General features: G+C 39.8%; 1 protein-coding gene across 2 annotated transcripts in view; it reads left to right on the top strand.

Annotated features, from left to right (window-relative positions):
- The window catches only part of BORCS5 (BLOC-1 related complex subunit 5), a 109,456-nt gene that overhangs the window by 60,319 nt on the left and 27,197 nt on the right, over nt 1–21,940 (top strand). For both annotated transcript variants that reach the window (XM_069101500.1, XM_069101499.1), the window contains exon 3: nt 5,534–5,691. In XM_069101500.1, coding sequence (XP_068957601.1) covers nt 5,534–5,691 — 158 coding nt within the window. The remainder of the gene's footprint in view (nt 1–5,533; nt 5,692–21,940) is intronic.

Here is a 21,940-nt window from a genome sequence, read left to right on the forward strand (position 1 = left end):
ATCTTGTGGCCTTGCTAAGCCTTGTCTCCCCAGGAACTAAGATTGCTGAGAACTTGCCTCGTGTCAAGATGAAGAAAAGACCTCCATTTGGGTATTAAGTGCTGTGCTTAAACTTGATGTAACTCTGGGGTAGATTCAATTGTGATCCAGGGGGTAGGTCTCAAAAGTCCAGGGCAATTCAAAGTGGCCCCCAGTAATTCTCTCAGTCTCTCTCTGCCTCCACAAGGTGCTGCTTCCAAAAAGTTCTTCTGCCTCTCTCTTGTGTCTCTCCAAATCTACGTCACCAGCTCCTCCCAGTTCAGGACTCTCTTTTTACATCAACAAGTCCATCCCACAGGTGAGATTAACAAGCTCTGGGTTTTAACACAATCAGTTTGAAAACCAAGCCAATACAGGGGAATCTTTAAATGCCATTACTATCACACCACTCTAAGACTCCAAGGTCCTGAACAGTTGTTGATTTGCCTTGGTAGAGGGAGTTTTCTTAAACTAATGAAATCACAGTTCCATAGCCACCTCCTCCTCTGAGGCCCCCCAAAGCATCAGGATACAGAATGTTTGTGTGTATGTGTGTGTGTGTCTGTGTGTTTGTCTATGTGTATGTGTCTTTTAAGTAAAATTGACCATGGAATGACACATTGGGTGATAAGTAAGTGTTAGTCAAATGAAGGAAACCACTGATCATTTTTATGAGGGAGGTCAGGCCAAAGTATGTTTTTCACAAATTCTTTTGTCTGTTTCTTTATAATAGCTTTTTTTTTTTTCCCAAAATAAGGTTGCTTCTATTTTGGAAAGAAGTGATGATTTTACTGCAAAAAATGTAAGTCCAACCACTATTAAAATGCACTCCCAGCCCAGAAATTGGATAGGCCTCCTAGAGTCAAGGAACTGTGCTCAGTAAGAGTCAGGCTTAGCACACATTTGGCTCTGTACTTTGTATTAGAACAACTGTAGGGTTTTTTCTACCTGACATTTCAGAGGGGAAGAATTGGTCAGCAAAATATTTTCCAGAATCTGACCAACCCTGATGATTTTTCCATCCAACACTTTACACAAAGAGGTAGGTACAAATTGTGGTTTATTGAATCTCTAGAATATTTATCTTTAGTTCTCTACCCTCTCTCTGGCCCCCTACCTCCCGATTTCTCTATAAACACAGTGGTTTTGAGAGGTTTTTATTAAGAAATATTTCCAACAGATAGAATATATAAATTCTAATCCTAAACATTCAGGATCTATTAGAGCAGACTTTGAATTCAACATTGTACAAATATTTAAATGTCTACATTTTCCATAGTCCTATGTTATTCTAAGGGGGCAAAAGAGACAGAAGTCGAAGCTGTTGTCAAGAGCTCATAGTGTACTTAGGGGAGATAACTTCTTTTTGCAAAACTAGGAATTGTTACAAAAGTAACCTGTTCTATGGCATTTCTAGCATACAGAATTTCATTTCATTCTACACTGTAACTCTGTCCCTGGTGCTAGTAGCATCTCTTCTTTACAGATAGTAAATCAAAGTCCCCAAAATAAGAGACTCACTCAGGGTACACAGACTGGTGGGTGGCAGAGACCAAATGAGTGCGTAGGTGACCTTATTCCCTCTCAGTCCAGGACTCTTCCCACTGTACTTCACTGCCTTCTCATACAGTTCTCTGTTCAATGTTGAAGGACATTGGTGGTGCCAGACATAACATTGCTGATGTGGACTGAGGATGGCAGAGTGCCAGGGGCCATCATCTCCTCACTCCTGGAAGCTATGTCCCTTAATGCAGTCTATGGTCATGTTAGTCTTTTTGGCAGCCATTCTACTTTGCTGATACATTGAGCTTACAGACCACTTAAGCCCTCAGAGCCTTTTATACCAAAACTGTTGCCTATTCATGCCTCTTCCATCTTGTCCTTGTGAAATTGACTTTTTTTTAACCGAAATATGAATCTTTACATTTATTCCTACTCTTTTGAATCTTATCAGATTCAGTCCAGTACACTCATATTGTTTTTTCATCCCAATTCTGCCATTGAATGTACTAGCCATTTCTCTCAAATTTTGCTAAGTATGTGTCCTTCCCTGTGCCTCTTAATAAATATTTACTTAATGGATTCATTGACTAGAGAAGCATATTTAGTAAGTATATGCATGGGAAGACACCTCGAGTTATTTCAGCTGATTGAATTTCCCTTGCCTGGGTTTCCCTTCGTGGTTCCCTAGCCAACCATCATCAGCCTGTACCTAAAGGCAACTAGGTAGTACAGAGGAGAAAATGCTAGACCCGAAGTCAGGAAGACCTGAGTTCACATCCATCCTCAGACATGAGCTGTATGATCCTGGACAAATCACTTAGCTGCTGTCTGCCTCAATTTCCTTATTTGTAAAATGGGGATCATAATAACACTGATTTCTCAGAGTTGTTGTGAGGATAAAATGAGATAATATTTGTAAAAGAGGAGGATATAAGTCTTTTCGCCATCCAAGGGGCTTCTTCCCTTCCATAGGATTTGTGAAGATACCTCTCCCTTGTGCCTGAAAACAAACCACTTCCCAACAATGCTGCCTCTTGGTACTCCAGGCCCTCCCTGGAGGTGTGATATGAGAAACAATGTGGAGGGGCCAGTCGGCCATAGATTGTAATAGCGATAAGCTACAGTGGACTTGATTCTGCCATTGCCCACGCTAGTGTCTACTCATTGTTCCTCTGCTGCTAATGCTGGTGGGCCTGGGCCTGTGTTTCTGCCTACTTGGGCTTGCTAGCCACTGCTTCTGAGGCATGCTTCTCCGCTTGCTGGCTGCCATTGCCATTAGATCTCATCACATTGTCTACTCTGCCAAAGATAGCTGCTACCCCCTACATTTTCAGGGGCTACCACTACCCAATGCTGGATAAAACCTTTTCTCATACTACAGTCTAACTTTGTTCCCTTATGCTGAGCCCTGTGATGGAGCCTCCTACATATAACATTCCTGCAGACCTGTATTGCCAATGCCCTTCTGTGCCTGTCAGGAGTTCTGGACATACTGCTGCTGCTGAGTACCTGAATGCCCTCCTATGCTGGGGCCAGGTGCTATAGGCTATGTAGTAATACTGACCGTGTCTGGTACACCATAGTATAAGGTCAGGGGTTCCTCTTCCTGCCAGTGGCCATCCTCCCCACTGTAGGAGATTTCTTTGAGGGACCTAGGAGTTCCTGATAGCTGCATCTCCCATGATTGCCATCAAGACTGGGAATGTCCATCTCAGGGTCATTTTCCTTCCTAGGTAAGAGAAAGACACAAAGCAAAACAAAAAGATACAAAGCCAGAGATTCCTCTAGGCCAGTGTGTGTGCTCTATCTGCCATGTACAAGTAGTAGCAAATATTTCTGACAGAATAGGAAAGTGTCTAGGCCCTAAGATCTGGAGGGGTCCTTCACTGGAGGTTCCAGAGAGGGAGACAGAAGGAGATGAGTTCTTAGTTCACAGTTTTGGAAGTGGGAATTTTTAAAATTTTTAAGTTAAAAAAAATGTTTAAACTGACGTAGCTCAGATTTCAGGTCAACAATTGCAGAAAGGTCTCTAGGCTCCTGGAGAAAATTAAGTATTGCCCTTTCAAGTGCTTCCCCCAGTGGCTTATGTCAAAAAATCAGTTTACTATGTCTAGATGCAATTATAGGACTGAAGACTGTTCAGAAAAACAAAACATTCATGTGCTAGGATAACATCTGTATCAGTGGAAAGGACTATTGACCTCCTCTGAGACAATTTGGTGGTGACCATTAGCAATACAGAGGCATCTGTTCCCTGCAGAGCAAGACACATCTCACTCTTCATTTGTCCTTTTCTATCAGGGAGAAAGTTGCTTTCTTTTTGGAGGGCAATTGGGATTAAGTGACTTGCCCAAGGTCACATGGCTAGTTTTGTGTGTGTGTGTGTGTGTGTGTGTGTGTGTGTGTGTGTGTGTGTTAAGTGTCTGAGGCTGGATTTGAACTCAGGTGCTCCTGACTCCAGGGCAGTGCTCTATTTACTGCGCCACCTAGCCGCCCCTGAGAAAGTTGCTTTCAGTTACCAAAGATCTCAGTCCCTACTGGTTGCTTTCAAAGTAAACTAAGTTTTGAGGAAATCCCATAATATAACTTTTTAGGAGGCATAAATGATCAGGTTGGAAGGCCCTGAATGACACAGGTGGCAGGTCTGAAAGAGAATTCACTGAAATTATCTTTGAGGTACAATTCATAAGGGCAAAGAGTATGTTTCCATTGGTCTCTCCTTGCTGCATCGAGATATACACTTTACTCTCTAATCTCTCAGGCCTCTCAGGAAGCCTCATGGTAAGTAACCACCATCTGTGCAGGCGTAGCCAGAAGCCAGAAGCCAAGCTGAGCTCACCTTTCTCTGCACTGCTCATCCCCCACTTCTTGCACAACTACACCAGTTGTTCCACGCTGAGCCTGTCCTGGGTCTATGACCTCATAGTTCATGTTCAATATTAGAATGAAATGAGGCACTCTTAGGTAATACAAATAACAAAAGGATATTTGCTTAGCATGTGAAGGCTGTTTGACAAGGATTTGTAAGTAAGACATCACAAGTTGATGTAGCTGAGTAACTTCCCTGAGTTGCTGTTGGGGTCCTCATGGCCGAACAAAGCATGCTCCTGGAACTTCTCGCGGCTGTTTGTCAGTGAGGGGAGTCTCAAGGATGGTTAAAACCAGCAAAGAGATTCAGGTTAGGTTAGGGTATTGCTCCTACCACAGGCTGCCTTGAGAGGCGTAGCTTCTAGGAATAGGGAGGGAATGGTCCTCCTGTGCTCTGCCTTTGTCAGTCCTAATTTGGAACATCCTGGTCTAGTCTAGGCACCAGTTTTTAAGAACATTGATAAGCTAGAGAGGATTCCAAGAAGGACCTAGGATGGTGAAGGACCTTGAATACATGTCGTGACAAATAGTTGAAGAACGGGGGATATTTAGCCTGGCAAACAGAAGACTGGTATGGATGTGGTCTCTGTGTTACAAGTATTTGAAAGGCTTTCACATGGAAGAGTGATTAAAGATTGTTCTTTTTGGCGTCAGAGTTCAGAATCAGGCCAGGAACACTGGGTGGAAGCTGAACTTCCCAACAACGAGAGCTGTTTGAGAGTGAAATGGCACTTGAGAGATGGGGGGTTCTCCCTCCTTGGAAGTCTTTAAGCAGAGGATGGACCAGCCCTTGGTGATTTGTTACAGCAGAGATGCTGAGGCTGAGGTCCCTTCCCACCCCCAGAAATTCTGTGATGGAACTTCAGGAGTGTTTCTTTCTTTACTAATTTGTTTTTAGCATCACCTTCCAACTTCTTGTATAATTTATTCCTCTGAATTACTTAAGGTAACCATTTTATCATTAAAAATTGAATTAAAAGCAAGAAAAACAACAAATCCCCAACTGCCAAAACTTTTGGTTTTTAGTCCAGAGGTAACTGAGTTGTCTGATTCTAGAAGCAATCATAAATGACACTTTTTCTCCCTTTACAGATGTTCCACAAAACTGTTGTTGGTACAATTCATTCTTTCCCCTGTTTTTTAGGACTTTTGAGTGGCCAGACATCTCCCACAAATACCAAATTGGAGAAGCTAGACTCTCAACAAGTTCTCCAACTCTGTCTCCGATACCAAGATCACCTTCATCAATGTGCAGAAGCTGTTTCCTTTGATCAGAACGCTTTGGTCAAACGAATCAAAGAGGTAAAATTTTACATCTTTTTTTCCCCCTTCCTTAAAGTAAAATTGTTGATTCGTTTTGCTTGTGGTCCATTTTGAATTCTTAGTCTTTTCTTTGGTACCTATACTTACCCAGTGATCTTGGAGCTCCATGACTAATGTTTGTTTTTTCTTCATAAGAATTTATGTGTTCCTATTGAATTTCATCAGGTCTTTGATAGACTATTTCCCTATCATTTATTATGCTTTATTTGTATGTAATCTGTGTGTATATATAGCAGAATGAGACAGTGGACAGAGCACTGAACTGGGAGTCAAGGGACCCGGATTATGGTGTTGCCTCTGCCCAATTACTATGTGGCTGGGGCAAGTTACTTCACCCTTCTAGGTATCAGTTTCTCATTGGTAAAATGAGGTACTTTGACGTAGTGATGTCCGTACTATACCTGCTTCTGCATTCAGTCTGCTATAGTCTGTTGTATTGGTGGAAGAAAAACTGGCCTTGGGTAGATATGAAGTTGGAAAAGAAAGGAGCATTTTAATATTTGTTTTATATTAGCATTATTAGGAAATTTAGGATTAGGAACATAGAAATTAGGAAATATTATTAATTTAGTATTATTAGGAAAGGGCAGCTAGGTGGCACTGTGTATAGAGCACTAGGCCTAGAGTCAGCAAAACCTGAGTTCACATGTGACCTCAGACACTTACTAGATGTGTGACCCTGGCCAAGTCACTTCACCCCATTTTACCTTACTTTCCTCATCTGCAAATTGAGCTGGAGAAGGCTATGGCAAACCACTTCAGTTTCCTTGCTAGGAAAACCCCAAATGAAGCCACAAAGAGTCAGACATGACTGAAACAATTGAACAGCAATGATTAGGAAAATTATTTTGACTTTCAGGATCCCCTGAAAGAGTGTCATGGACTGCCCCCTCCCCATGGTTGTGCAATAATAGCTTTTCTAGCTATTATTAGCTTTTTTGTCTGTATACACCCAGATGGGAAGTTCCTTTAAAGCAGATACTTCCCTCTCTCCTCTTATTTTCTCTACCACAGCTAGCATTGTTCTTGGTTCATTATAAGCACTTCATTTATGGTTGTTGGTGCATGGATTTGTAGGAGTATCACCAATACAGGTCAGAGGTAAAATTTACTGCTAATTGAAGCTCAATTAGAAATCAACATAAAACATCTTGGTTTTAAACATTTTAACCAATGAGATATTACAAAATTAGGTTTATCCTTGATTTACCTCTTTCTCCTACCCTGTCTTTTTAGGAGCTACCTCAATTACATAGAATGAAGTATGCCTATATTCTAAAATGCTTTTTAATTTAAGTCATGGATTGAAATACCCAACAAAATTTGCACCTTTGGGGACCATTCATGATATCCTCCTTAGTTAAATAAGACTGTCATTGATGATTAATTTTTTAGCTTGGTCATTCAACTATCAAGCATTCACTTAATCTCTAAGATAGTCTAGACAAGTGGTTTTTTACTTATGGTCTATGGACTTTTTAAAAAATATTGTCATAACTGTATTTCACCATAAGTAGTTTCTTTTGTAAGCTTATATATTTTTCCCACAAAGAGCCGTATTGAGATACTTAGAAAGCTTGAAGAGATAACGTCTAGGTAAGTGTTTAACTGTATCCTAGAAAACCTGATGTGTTCTGCATATGTTTTGACTAAGTGTTTAGGGAGATGTATATTGTAAGTATATTTGATGCATACATATTTCATATTTTGGAAGAAAACATAGAGCTATCATTGAAATTTTTTCCTTGCTCCCCAATATAGATTTCATAGTCAAGATCTTCTCAGTATCAACAAGCCAATTAACATGATTAACTTTTACAAAGAGATATTTATTAAGGAAGAATAGCAAGGACTGAAGTACAATATCCTCCCCAAATTTCTGGGACTTACTCTCAAGTACAAGGGAGTGTTTTTTCTTCCAAAAAAGGGAAATTGGTATAGGATGCTACTATATATTTTGTATTTACTTACATATGAATACGTTATCCTCTTAGAAGCTCCCTGAAGCCAGGAACTGTTTTATTTTTGTTTTTTATCACTAGAGAATATCACAGTGCCTTGCTAAGAGTCTGGAATAGACTCTTAATGCTTGTGAATTGATTGGTTTCTCCTACAAAGAGCCACATTTAGGTACTTAGCTTGAAGAGTCCTGGTCTAGTAAAGTGTTTCCTTACTGTACTGCAGGAAGCCTGATGTGCTCTGCATGTTTTGACTAAATGTTCAGGGAGAAAATTTCAACGCTAGCTTTTTGTTTTCTTCTAAAATATGAAATATATAGGTATCAAATATATAAACTTTTTTGTATGAAAATAGGCTAGCCTTCCTTTGTTTTGCTCCAAAATTTGTCCTATAAAGTTGTAACTTTAAGTCAACAAACCTTTATTAAGTGCCTACTATGTGTTAAACATCACGAATGAGGGATCTAGGTGGCACAGCGCTGGACCTGGAGCCAGGAAAACCTGAATTCAAAGCCAGCTTCACATGCTTACTCGGTGTAACCCTAGGCAAGTCATTTAACAATCTGCTTCAGTTTCTTCATCAGTAAAATGAGGGTAATGATAGCATCTACCTTCTAGAATTGTTGTGGGGATAAAATGAAATCGTATTTCTAAAGTGTTTTACAAACCTTAAAGCACTATATAAATGCTGGCTACTATTCATTATTATTATCATTATTATTATTACTATGAAGTATACCAAAATGCCTTCCTGGAGCTTTTTAGTTGGTAAGCTGTAACTCAGCTACACAGAGCTAAAATACAAACTAGAACATACTAAATATATGAAGGAGGTACAAGCCAAGGCCAGGGGAAAATTTGAGAAAAGTTTTCTCAGTGTCACGAAGTATTTAAAAAGTTTATTGCTGGATGTACCTAGTAAGTTTATTCACTGTATTATTCAATCCTATGGCATGGGTGCCTCCTTGGACAACATTACATTTGTTACAGGGTGTGGCCACAGCCGTCCTGCCTGTTTCTCACCATCTGTGTGTGCTAACTCAGGGCGTGGTCGCTTTGGGAATGATGAAGCTCCTGGCTGCTTCTGGACAGCCATGTGTGATTCAGTACTGAAAGACTAAGGCACTATGGGTATGAGCAAGCTATTCTCTTATTGGCTGCCAAGCAGGAAGAGCCTCTGACGTAGTGGACCCTTCAAAAAGGAATGACCCTGCTGTCAATCTCTTCTCTTCCCATGTGATGATCAGTTAAGTCTGGACTAGTCTGGTGGGAAAGGTGGCTTAGCCCTTCCCAACCTTGGTTAAACAGTCACTGTTCCCATGTGGCTGCTAGAGCATTGGGCTTCTGGCTGCCTCTTTTGTTTTGCCTTTCTCTGCCTGATCATAGGTGATTGGAGAGTGATTCTGAGATGTATGCGTCTAGTCTTGGAAGCAACTTCATGTGTTAGCATGGTGCTAACTGGTGTCAGGTGGGAGTTCCTTCATCGGAGAGCATGCCAACAAGAGGATGAGCTCATTCCCTGGCCTGGTTTACCAAAAGATATCTATCTTGAGGAGCGCAGTGCATTGTAAAATGCTTATGCATCAGTCTCACCAACTCAGTTATCATAAGTGTCCTCCGATATTTTTATAATGTCTGTAGCCAACTCCAAAGATGAGTAATCCCTGCCTACATCACTACCTAGTGAACAACAGTTTATTTCACATACAAGTCACCTTTTCATAACGTTGATTGATAATGCTAGTATTTGATTGATCATAGTATGTAATTGAACTAGCTGTAGTCTTTTACCACAGTGAGACTTTAACACTATATTCTAAACAATTGATGTTTATCGAGAAACTGTAGAGCATATGCAGATTAGCAACAACAGCATTCCATTTCACATCCCCAGGGAGGAGAGCAAGTGTGTTCCAAGTTAGCATCATCGTTGTCCAATAACCAAGCTTCATATGCAAATTGAACAAAGGGGTTTAACAGAACAGGTGAAGTGAGACATAAAGAGAGGAAGGAGAAAAAGAAGCAGAAATTTAAAAAATGAAATACAAAATTAGAAACAGTATTTGAAACAAACTAGAAAACTTCAGTGAGAGAAAAAAGAAAACAAAAAAAAACCTTAACCTACACCCAGACTGGTGGGGAGTGGAGGAGATGGGTAACTTAAACCAGTTTTGGGAAAATGGGACTATAGGGAAGAAATATGCCTCAGGCTATTAGAGCTTCTGCCTGAGAGGGAAACCACTCAAGCTTCCTACTTACCTTGATTGCTTGCTCTTTGGGGCTCTTCTAACCTTCTAACCTACTTGCCTTTTTCTCTGAAGTTATCCCCTGGCAAGAAAATCCTTCAATGCTGAGTCATAAGTGGTCAGCCTACAAGTGCCTAAAGATTTCATCATCCCCAAAGTACCCAAGCTCTGAGCTAACACAGTAAGTTGGCTAGAAAAGCCGCCAGGGCAGCTCTGCACATGCCCTTTTAATATTCATTACTGAAATTTAACTGAGACTAAAATTAGTTTTATTTTTGAAAGTTTTTTAACACTCCTTGAAATAAGTCAGGTTGCCCTGGGTTGTTGCAAAACCAGGATTGGAAGTCATTTCTGAAATAGCTCTGGGAGGGCTAAGAAAGCTGACATTGTTTTAGGGTTTTTCCCTCCCATGGTGATTTATTTTTCCTGTTTTCTTATGCATAAGCAAACTCCTGGAATGCATATATAAAAGCATGTACCTGTTTCTTCTCTTCCAAAAGCAAGTGTTGAAATTAGTCACTTTCAAAATGAATGGAGCAGAAGGAATAGCTTTGATCAAACATGAGCTCCCTTCATTTTTCCAGATGTTTCCTGGCAATTTAGTTAAAGAGGTGCAAGGAAGTAACTTAATGCTACATGTGCTGAAAAGAGGGCGGAAATGAATTACCAAAGAGAATACGTATTAATAGAAGTTCAATATGTGGACAAATAAAAGCATATAAACTTATAGTACCTGCATTCAGATCTAAAGGAAATTGACTGGAATAATTACTGCTGCAAATAAAAAATATAGAGTATTAGATAAGCTTTTTTTGTGATTAAATTAGTTTCATGCTTCTGAGGGAGAGTTCTATTATTAGTATTTTCAGATTTGTGAATTTTGATTTTTATTCTCATCATAGTCAGCTGACAGTTATAATTAGTGTTCATGGGTGCTCCGATATAGCCAGTCATCTAGCAAGTGTTTATTGAGCCCCTGCCCAGCACTAAGCATTGTGGAGGAGAAAGGAAGAATAAGACAAAAATCTCTACCCGCTAGAAGTTAATAGTTGATTTGGGGAGATAAGGTTAACATGTGAAGATTTTGTCAAGTATTTCTCTTGTCTGTAACTTGTTTACCTTGTTACCTGGATATTGACTTCCCCGTTAGATTGTAAGCTCCTTGTGGGCAGGCACTGTCCGTTGCCTCTCTTCACATCCTCAGTGCTTTTTAGCACAGTGCCTGGTGCATAGTAGGTACTTAGTAAATGTTTGTTGACTGACTGGCTAATTTGTGTTGTTCAAGGTGCTGTATGCATTATATATCACTGGCCTGAAGAAGATGTGGCAGTTAAGTGAGGCCTTCGAAGAGTAGGTAGGAAAGGGGTGGAAGAAGGAGAGAGGACATTCCCACCAAGAGACAAATGAGTAAAGGTCTGGAGGTAGGAATTAGCATGGGATGTTTTGAGACTGAGGAAATTATTCTGATTATTTTGACCATCTTGGAGATTGGTTCACATAACTCTTCTCATCCATATTAGTTCTACCCACATTTATAAAGGTTCCTCTTCCATCCTAGTGGCCATATACATACCCCTGTATTGTTCATGATAGTAGTCTAAAAGTACATATATAGAGTTAATTAATATAAATGGAGAATGGCTGAAGAATGAGTATTTATTTTCAGAAAGTTAGATTATGAAGATATGTCCTGTTTTTCTGTCTTTAAAATGATAGCAGTCTCAATTTAGTCTAATTTAGTCACCCATTCTTACTTTAATGCATTTTTTGCTAAAACAAAACAAACCTAAGAATAGAGTTTATCCTTTTTTATTCAGAAGATACTTCCAGATACCATAGTGTCTACCTTTGTATATGTAAAGTATTGTTATAATAATGGGACAGATTTTATGATTATATGGTTTAGTCTGAATGACTGAGTATTTGCTATCTAATTTAAATTCTGAATACATTGAAGTTTCCATGTATCTTGCAGCAGGAAATATGTATAGATCATTTACAAACAAGAGTTCCTGTGTGATTTCATGTTTTCTTTAGGCAAGGAGACAGTTTCCTGAAACAGAATACTCCACATGACACCCTTCATACATGAAGGTGATTGACTTCTGTGACTGTGAAATGACTGGCCAGAGTTGTAGTTACAGTCCATTGCTGTGACGTAAAGCAATAAACGAATTGGTTCCAGTGTTATTGGTGTGCAGTTCATAAATTGGATCTTAACTTTAGAGTCAGCTAGGTGACTCAGTGGATAGAGCGCTAGACCTGAAATCAGGAAGACCTGAGTTCCCATGAAGCCTCAGACATTTAATGGCTATATGATGACCCTGGGCAAATTACTTAACCTCTGTTTGCCTCAGTTTCCTCAACCATAAAATGGGGATGATAATAGCACATACCTCACAGGGTTGTTGTGAGGAGCAAATGACATAATTTTTATAAAAGCGCTTAGCACAGTTTTCCGAGGACCAACCTGGCTAGCTCTGTGCAATTACATCATTAGTACAGTAGGCTGGCCACCTACCTAGTGATGATTTTTTTCCTATGGAAGCTCCTGAAACAAAGACAAAAGATGCCCCTGAATCCGGTGTGACCATCCCCATCCCCTTCTACTTCTACGGTGAGGGTGGGGGAGTAGATAAGAGAGAGAGGGCAGAGGGTTCTAAGAAACACAATTTTTGGACCATATTTAAACTTTGTTGGTATTAGATCCTTGTCCAGTGACCAGCAAGTAGACATAGATAGTGCTGGAGGAAGTGAATCATATCAATCTTGAGATTCTTGTTATAAACGAAACCAAAAGAAAGAATAAAATTTCTGTTAAATGGACATATGGCTCCCAGAAGAGGCAAAAAAAGGACATCTGTGGAGTAGGTTTTATCATATACACAAAGGAAACAAGAAACTTTCTTTCATGGGATATTGAGTCATCATGTATTAATGACAAGTATTTGCAAAAAGACAGCTATGAAAATAATTGCATCTTATTTACTGAGATGGATTGCTGCAGATGATTATTTGATGACTTCAAAGCAGAAGTTAAAAAAAAGGTGATGATTGGGAGAAATGTATATGAAAACTTGATTCAGGAAGAAGGAATAATCCAAAGACTACCAATGGGACTTACTGGCGATAAAGTAGATCATGGATAAGCCCAGCTTTCCTACATAAGCCCCAGCAACAATCTGAAAAGGGCCCCAGGAAGTCTAATGATAAACCAGAAGAGAAACACAAATAAACTTCCTTATTCTGTATATAACTTCATAAAAAGATAGAAGCTAACAGAAGCTGGTAGACAGAGGATGCTCTAGGAACCAGTAAATTGTAAATGACCAGGTAAATGGACCACAAGATGGAGATTGCTGCCAGGAAAGCTAGCACAAGCTCCATCAAACAAATCTGAGCCTTTTGCATTCACCTTCTGAATCACCTTCTGGTGATTGATCTGGATGGTTGGGGGTGGAGCGGGTGGAGAGGACATAAGCCAATAGAAGCTATAGTTATCAGAGATCTAAGACCATATCCTGGCTCTTGTTTGTCAGAGCAAGAGGGGAAGGCAGAGCAATCCCCATAGTACTACTTGGGGAACAGAGTACAGGTATGTTTTCCTTAGGGAACAAGGAGCTGCAGCAGGAAATGGAGCCAACTCAGTGCCTGGGGGAGCTGAGTTAGTCTAAAATCCCACTGGAACCTGGCACACAGCAGGGTATAGGACTAACTCCTAATTGAAGATTGTGGATGGAAGAGATAGAAACTGAGGCCACAATCATAGTGGACCACCAAAAGAATGAGGCAAAAGTCAGGGATTGAGGCAAAAGGTAGACATTACTAGTAACATCCAGATTACTGAAGGGAAAGAAGGGACAGGACCAATCAGACCTTCCTGACCCATCAAACATTGAAAGAAGGAACTAGTCCAAGCACAATCTCAATCCAAGAAATGAGACTGAAAATACGAATAAGCAGTTGAAAATAAACACAGGGAAGAAATAATAAGGGTTAAGAGAAACCGGAGAAATAATAAACTCAGAAGAGAGCAAATTCATAGCAACTTTAGAGGAGAAAAATGACTTGGTAACAAGGACTATATGTTAAATTATAAATGAAGTTAGAAGTTGGGAGGAAAAAAATCAAAGAAGAATAAATACTTTAAACATAAGGTGGAAAAAAATAGAAAGGAGCAAAAAAGCTCTATGACTCTAGAGTATAACAAGAAATATTAGAAGAGAGTCAAAAGACTTAAAAATTAAAAGAATATAAGGTATTGTTAAAAGCAACTGTCCTGGAGCCATTCCCAAATAGATACATGATCAAAAGATATCAACACAATTCTCAAAGGAAGAAATCCAAGCTATCAACAACCATATGAAAAAAGACTCCAAATCACTAGTAAGGGAGAGACTGAGAAAGAGTGGGAATAATAGTGGGAAATGGTCTTCAGGCATGCTCTTTGGTGAAAACACAATAGCTCTGCTCACTGAGTTCATAGGTGGCTGGCTTTGATACATTTCATAGCAAGCAGGGCCAGTGCATTCACAAAGGCAAGAGAGCCACAGTAGTAAGAAAAGTCCTAAATAATACACATCTCCTTGGCACAGTGCTTGGCACATAGTCGATGCTTAACAAATATTTATTGATACACATGAAAAGGATTATGACTGTAACAAAGCAGATGTTACAGAATGTTTGGTGGCCATCAAAATTTAGTTGACTGATATAATCACCCGATTATATCTGATAGAGAATCACCATCTGGCCTAGGATTAAGCTTCATAATCTGTATGTGTGCTTGTGTACACATAAACACATATGCGCATATACAGACGTATAATATAGTTTATTCATCTTAAATTACACATATATGTATACAGACACATTTGAGACTGAGCCTCCCTGTCTTGCCCAGTCTAAAAGTACAGCAGTCATTCAGACCCAACACTAAAGAAACTGACTCCTCTTTTTAGAGGCCAGGCTCTACCAGGACTGAACTCAGGCTATGTGTGTGGGTCCAGGGCTAAGTAACCTCATTAGAGTGAGAGGAAACACACCCCAGGCAGCCTCCCACTGCAGTAGGGAGTTCATAGAGTTATATCAGGACTACTTTTAAAAAGTTTTACAGGGACACAAATTAAAAGATGATAGAGATTTTCAAATTATGGTACTGATTGGTATTGAAGTTTTGATCTGTTCTGTTTCCAGACTGGTTTGGTTTGCCCCTCTTGGTACACTTTTCCCCCTTCTCTAACTTCCTTTTCCTCCCTCACTCCCACTCCTGGGGGGCTCGTCATATATATATTTTGCTTTTTGGAGGGGGAAGGCAGGGCAATTGGGGCCAAATGACTTGCCCAAGGTGACATGGCTAGTAAGTGTTAAGGGTCTGAGGCTGGATTTGAACTCAGGTCCTCCTGACTCCAGGGCTGGTGCTCTATTCACTGTGCCACCTAGCTGCCCCGGAGCTTATCATATTGATGCCAAACTTAGTTTGGAGAGGCCTTCTGCAGCTCAGAACTTCTGAGCTCAAGAAGTCCACTAGTCTCAGCCTCCTGAGGAACAGGGATTACAGGTATGTGCCACCATGCCCAGCGACTACTGTCCTCTTGCTTAGTTTGATGAACATTTATACCTCCAGTATGTAAACTTCCACATGTGAACAAAGGTATAGGACTGTTTATTTGGTTATGGTTAAATTATTGGTAATTAATTCTCTATTTTCTTTTAATACTTTAAAATCTGAAAACATGTACAAGACAGGAACTGGCAACACAAAGCAAAATCTAGTACATTGTAAATAAAATGTAGCAGTGCATCATCAAACACAAGCCTGGCACTCTGTGTGTGTGTGTGTCTATATGTCTATATTAAATAAGCTCTTCACCTACTCTGTTTAGATTTTGAAATTTTAGGTTGGTACATTCCAATGTATAATTTATCCTTTTTTCTTTGCTATGCCCTTGTATGGTCAGTGAGAAACCTAACTGGTATGTCCTCTGTAGCACGCGCAGGTAAAATTGGGCTCTCTTAAATCTGCCTGGCTGTGAGACTTATTGTGTGCCTTCTCCGTTCTGACCTCATACTTCCTCTACAGTAGCTCAGTTTTTCCAGAGAGGCTGAAATCCTAGAAGGAGGTCAGCCTGATTTATTACCTGCTTGTTGTGAATTTACATTTGTGATTATTGGCTGAGTGTGAGCTCACACCCTGTCCCCTCCTCCTCCTTTGTTTAACTGCTGTGGGATTAGTCCCATTAGGTTCTGGGCTCTACAGACGTCTCAGCAGTTATGAATAACAGGCCCATTTCCCCTGTAGTCCGCCTGCCCTGAAATTGCCCTTGCCAGCTTCCCTGCTTCCCCAGCTCCACCCTACTCTGCTTTTAGTCAATGGGTGACCCTGTAGCTACTGGCCCTTCAGAACTTGTTTCCAAGGGTTTTTCCCTGACCTAACTCTGTTCCTTTGAGTCTGCCAAAAAAGGGCTGTTGTAGGGCTCGTTCATTGGCCTTTTCTCATAAACAGTTTCAGAACATCTACCATAGGCAGTCAAGCAGGTGAGGAGGGGTGCAGGCATATCAAGATGATGTCTGCTACCTTGTTCTTCTTGTGATGGAGTCAGTGATTAAAGTAAATTTAAGTATAACTTTAAAATAGTTTGTTCTAGAAATATGAACACATTGTTTTTCATTATTATCACCAACTAACTATATATTTATTCTAGTAACTGACAGATGTCCTCATCCTATCTGAAGAAAATGTGTTTTGGAAGAATAGTGCACCACATTTTGAAAATCTGTGTCATCCCTGTACAACTTTTAAAAAGTAGCCCTATGACCTACTTTTTTCTATATTCTGATGTAACTCTATAAACCCCCTACTGCTCTGGGACACTAGTTGGGGTGTGTTTCCTGTCACTTAATGGGGTTGCTTAGCCCTGGACCCAGACACATAGACTGGGTTCAGTTCTGGTAGAGCCTGGCCTCTAAAAAGAGGAGTCAGTTTCTTTCTCTTCTGCTTTCTAGCTCTTTACAACCCCATCCCAGAGCCCTAGAGAATCAGTTAAAACTTTGGTTTGGCTCATGTCCAGGATCTCTCCAAAATGGAAAAGGGAAACCCTCAATGTATGACAGTTCAGATACAGGACAGCTATTTATTTCGTCCATACAAAAGAAATGTTTAACAAACAAAAGACTCATAAGAGCACATGGACAAATTTAAACATTAAAAAGGCAAATTAAAATTACTATTATGCTCTCCTTTGAAGTTGATACTTAAAATATTAAGACATGAAACTCAGTGGAATTGTCAAACGCGTCACCTCCTTGGGTCTGTACTTAGAACAGCTGTTTAAAAGTTCATGTCTTTTGGCTGGTCAAGCAAAGAGACTTGTGTATCCCCCTGTCAACGGTCATCCCCAGGAGGTCCTATCTAGGCTCTAGGGGACATCGCCAGTAGGGTAACCTGCATCAGCTGGGGGACACAGGAGCTCCCAAGTAGCCACTCCCCTCAAACTCTATTTCTCTGGATTGTTGTCTGGGCAGCTATGCTCAGGCAGAGAAACACAAGACAGACAGACAAGGAGGCAGCCAGAGGCTTGGTAGCCCAGCTCAGAGATCACTTGGAGAAGCTCTTGCTTTAGTGGCCTTGTGCTTTGTGTCCTTGAGGGTATAAGCCATCTTTTTGCCTTTTCTTGTATCCCCATCATTTAGCACAGTGCCTGGTACATAGTAAGTGTTTAATAAATGCTTACTAGCTGATGGACCCTTAATGAATGCCAGGGTTAAGGAGCATGCCCCTTCCTTTTTCCTTATAGGAACTCCTAGAGAGAAGGAGCTCTAAGCTACACATTCAGGAGAGGGGAAGAAGAGATGAAGAGAGTGAAAGTAGAGGCACTTGTTTGTGCCCCCCCACTCTATTTCTCTCTAGTTTATTTATATTTTATTGTCTAGATTTATAAGAAACTAATTACTATGTAAATTCAACTGTTTGGATGTCAAGGACAGTTATTTTCACTGTTTTTCCCATTAGTGCTTATACATCTTTTGAAAAAATGTTATTTTATTTTTTCCTCAATTACATTAAAAACAATTTTTAACATTCACTTTTTAACATGTAGAGTTCCAAATTCTCCCTAAGATGGTAAGCAATCTGATATGGGTTATATATGTGCAGTCATGTAAAACATTTCCAGATTAGTCATTTTGTGGAAGAAAACTTGAAACAAAAAAAAGTAAAGTGAAAAATAATATGCTTTGGTCTGCATTCACACTCCATCATTTTTTTTTCTCTGTAGGTAGCTAGCATTTTTCACCATGAGTCCTTTGGGATTGTTTTGGTTCATCGTATTGCTGAGAATAGCTAAGTTATTCACTTAAAAATTGTTCATTGAACAATATTGCTGTTACTGTGTATAGTGTTCTCCTGGTTCTGTTCATATAAGTCATTCTGGGTTTCTCTGAAATCATCCTGCTCATCATTTATTATGGCACAGTAGTTTTCTATTGATGGACAATCCCCTCAATTTCCAATTCTTTGCCATCACCAAAAGAACTGCTAGCAATATTTTTGTGCAAATAGGTCCTATTCCTTTATTATTTTTTGTTTTTATTTTATTTATATATTTTATTATAAAAATTTACCAACTTTGTTATTATTGATCTCTTGGGGATACATACCTAGTATTTGGATAAAAGGATATGCGCAGTTTGATTGCTTTTTGAGGATGGTTCCGAATTGCTTTCTAGAATGACTGGATCAGTTCACAACCCCAGCCACAGTGCATGGCTGTCTCAATTTTCCCATATCCCCTCCAACATTCATTTTCCTTTTCTGTCATATTATCCAATCTAATAAGTGTGATGTGGTACCTCAGAGTTGTTTTAATTTTCATTTCTCTAATCAATAGTGATTTAGAGCATTTTTTCATATGACTATAGATACCTTTGATTTCTTTTTTTAATTACATTATGTTTATTTTTAGTTTACATCATTCATTTCCACAAGATTTTGAGTTACAAATTTTCTCCCCATTTTTACCCTACCCACCACCCCAAGATACCTTTGATTTCTTCATGTGAAAACTACCTGTTCATATCTTCTGACCATTTATCAATTGGAGAATGACTCGTATTCTTATAAATTTGACTTCTTTCTCTATATATTTGAGAAATGAAGCCTGTATCAGAGAAACTTGCTCTAAAAAAATTTTCCCCCAGGTTTCTGCTTTCCTCTAATCTTGGTTGCATTGGTTTTGTTTGTACAAAACCTTTAAAATTTAATATAATCAAAATGATCCATTTTACATTTTGTAATGCTTTCTGTCTCTTGTTTGGTCCTGAATTCTTCCCTTATTGATATATTTGAGTTATCTCTCCTTTCATCCTGACCCAGGGTTCCATAGATCAAGGAGGCTTTACTGATTACCTTCCATTACACTTACAGAGTATTTAAAACACTTATTAAAGTTTATTATTTAAGCTATTAAAGCTTAAAACCATGCTAAGGCTTTTGGGATACCAGAATAGCTACTGGACTTAGTGGTGATAGACGTTTGTCTCAGCATAATTGCAGTTTAAAAGGGGAGAGAGTTGCTCTTCAATAGTGATACTGCCCTGCAAGGTTACCAGTCATGTGAGAACAAATGCCAGCGAGAAGCAGTAGAGATGTGAGATGCCAGTTGTCTCTAGTCCCATGGGTGGGCTGTTGGTTCAGACATGCATCAGATTCAAACTCCAAAGGCCCAAAGCTTCTCAGATGAAACATATGTAGAATTCTTAGACAGACATGACATGGCACTAATACGAGATAGCCTTGTGCCCAGTAAGGCAAGGCTGTGGGGGTAGTCTGGACCATTTAAATGAGGGTCTTCTCCAGATCATCTAATAAAGAATGAGGAATGAGGAGGAGAGAGCTGGGAGATTTATCACTAACTGTGCTATAACATAAAAATGGTTGGGGCAGAAGAAACATTAGGTCAAGCCATGCATCGTGGGGACTGAGGCCAAACCAATAAAACTGGATTTCACCAGCTGCTAATAACACACACCTTATTGTATACTTTGCTTGGTTTAATTCTTCCAGACAGTACAAATTAAAGTGATTTAGCTCTTTAGTCACATAGCAGTTGAAAGCAAGGCTGACATTTTAAAAGCTTTACAAGTAGTGACAATTTGATATCTCAGGAACTCTTCAAGCACCGCATATTCAGACACAGTAGTGAGTTTATAGTTAGCATATAAGATATGTAATGTCTTTGCAAAGTGAAAATTTACTTTATATTTTCACAGCTTCTTATGTGATCCATTCCCTTTAGACTCTTGATAAAATTAACTGAACTGACTTACACTCTGACAGTCCTAATTTCATCAGTACATATCCCCAAACTCCCATCTTTCAACTGATTCAGCCCCCATTGATCCCCATGTTTTTCACCTCCTTGAGTTGAGTCTTGCCTCCACTATTCCCGGCCTACTAGATGTCTTTAATTTCTTTGTAGACCTTCCACTCCCCACAGGTCCCCACTTACTCAACAACTATTCTTCCTACTAAAAAATCACCTTCATGCTATCTTCCTATTTCCTGCTTGCCACACCTTTCTGACTTGTTCCTTTTCCCTAATATTTTGCCCTTGCTAACTGCTTCCATTGAGCTCTACTTTCTTCTTGGGATGCCATATCCAACATTGACCCCTTTCTCTTGCTTCCCTTAAAATATCCCTCGTGTGTATTTCCTATACATTCTGCATTGTAGCTCTGCTATCTGTGGCAGAGGTATGGCTTCCTATAAATACAGGCCCTACCTTGATTCCATATGTCTTCAAAGGTTCTCTTTTTCCTAAAACTGGGTTTTAGAGTGATATTTTATAATTTTCTTCCAACTTCTGTGGGAGGTTGTGGGAGGAGGAGGAGACAAATAATGTGAAGGAAACCATTCATGTAGTTATCTTGGTGTGGCTTGGCACACTAAAGTGGGTCAGAAGTTAAATTTTGGGAAAATTTTGGCAGAAATTTGAAGAACAGTCTCCAGGCCCAGATACTGGTCCAGATTCTACTTATACAGATTGAAAAAGAGGCAGGAGCCACAGCAAAAAAGGTATGAAAAGGATCAAAGATGATCAAGGAAGATTAAGGGGTAGAACCTGAGGAGGAAGACTCAAGAAAGAGAAGGTAGTTGGCAAGGTAAGTAAAAAAAGTGGAACAATTAGCAGGTTAATAGATTGGTAGATGAGACAAATTGTTGAAACAGAGATGGAGGGACAGAGAGGAACAGCAGAGAATCCTGCTTAGCTATACTGTAGAATATGTGCAGGGGAGTCACGAGTCATGTCTGGAAAGGTATGTGAGAGCCACGTTATAAAGGGCTCCATTTGATCCATGAGACTCAGGAAGCCACTAGAGTTTATTGAGTAGTAGGGTGACATCAGACCCGTGCTTTAGGAAAAGGACTTTGGCTTTTGTGGAGGATGGATTGGAGTAGCAAGAGAACTGAGGCATCTACCCTTTTGTCCTCTCTGTTTTAGAGGGAGACCAGTCTGCACTTTGAGTAATTACTTGGCTGCGGCAGAGAAAGACAAGCCACACACTGTGCAGATCATTAGAAAATTCTTGCTTTCCTTATCTGCTGGAAGCAATATCTTCACTTAGTGCCTCATCTGGCTAACTTTCATGGTGAACTTCTGTGCCAGACTTTCTATTGAACAGACCTGTTCATCTGCCTTGCTTATCTTCGTGTCTGGAACTGTTCTCTGCCCTCACGCTATAGCCAACTTCCTATTTTTTTTGTTTTCTGAACTTTGAATTACTCCTCTTCTGCTTCATTCCCTTCCAATAGTCCCTCAGTAGGTGGGCTGGGAGACCACAGGAGTGTCTGCTACAACTTTTGCTGTAACCAGAGGTGGAATTTGATACCCATTTCCTGCTAAGTGAGTGCTCATAGTTTGGTAGCCAGTTCCACTAAAGCTTATTCATTTATTACATATGAACATAGTTCATCCTTCCAAAAACTTCTCCATCAGAACAGGGATATTCTGGGCCAAAATTTTG

The sequence above is a fragment of the Petaurus breviceps genome, unplaced genomic scaffold (assembly GCF_028583685.1).
Source record: "Petaurus breviceps papuanus isolate PSGF00001 unplaced genomic scaffold, PetGlider_PUasm1.0 470, whole genome shotgun sequence".
In the NCBI taxonomy this organism is placed as follows: Eukaryota; Metazoa; Chordata; class Mammalia; order Diprotodontia; family Petauridae; genus Petaurus; species Petaurus breviceps.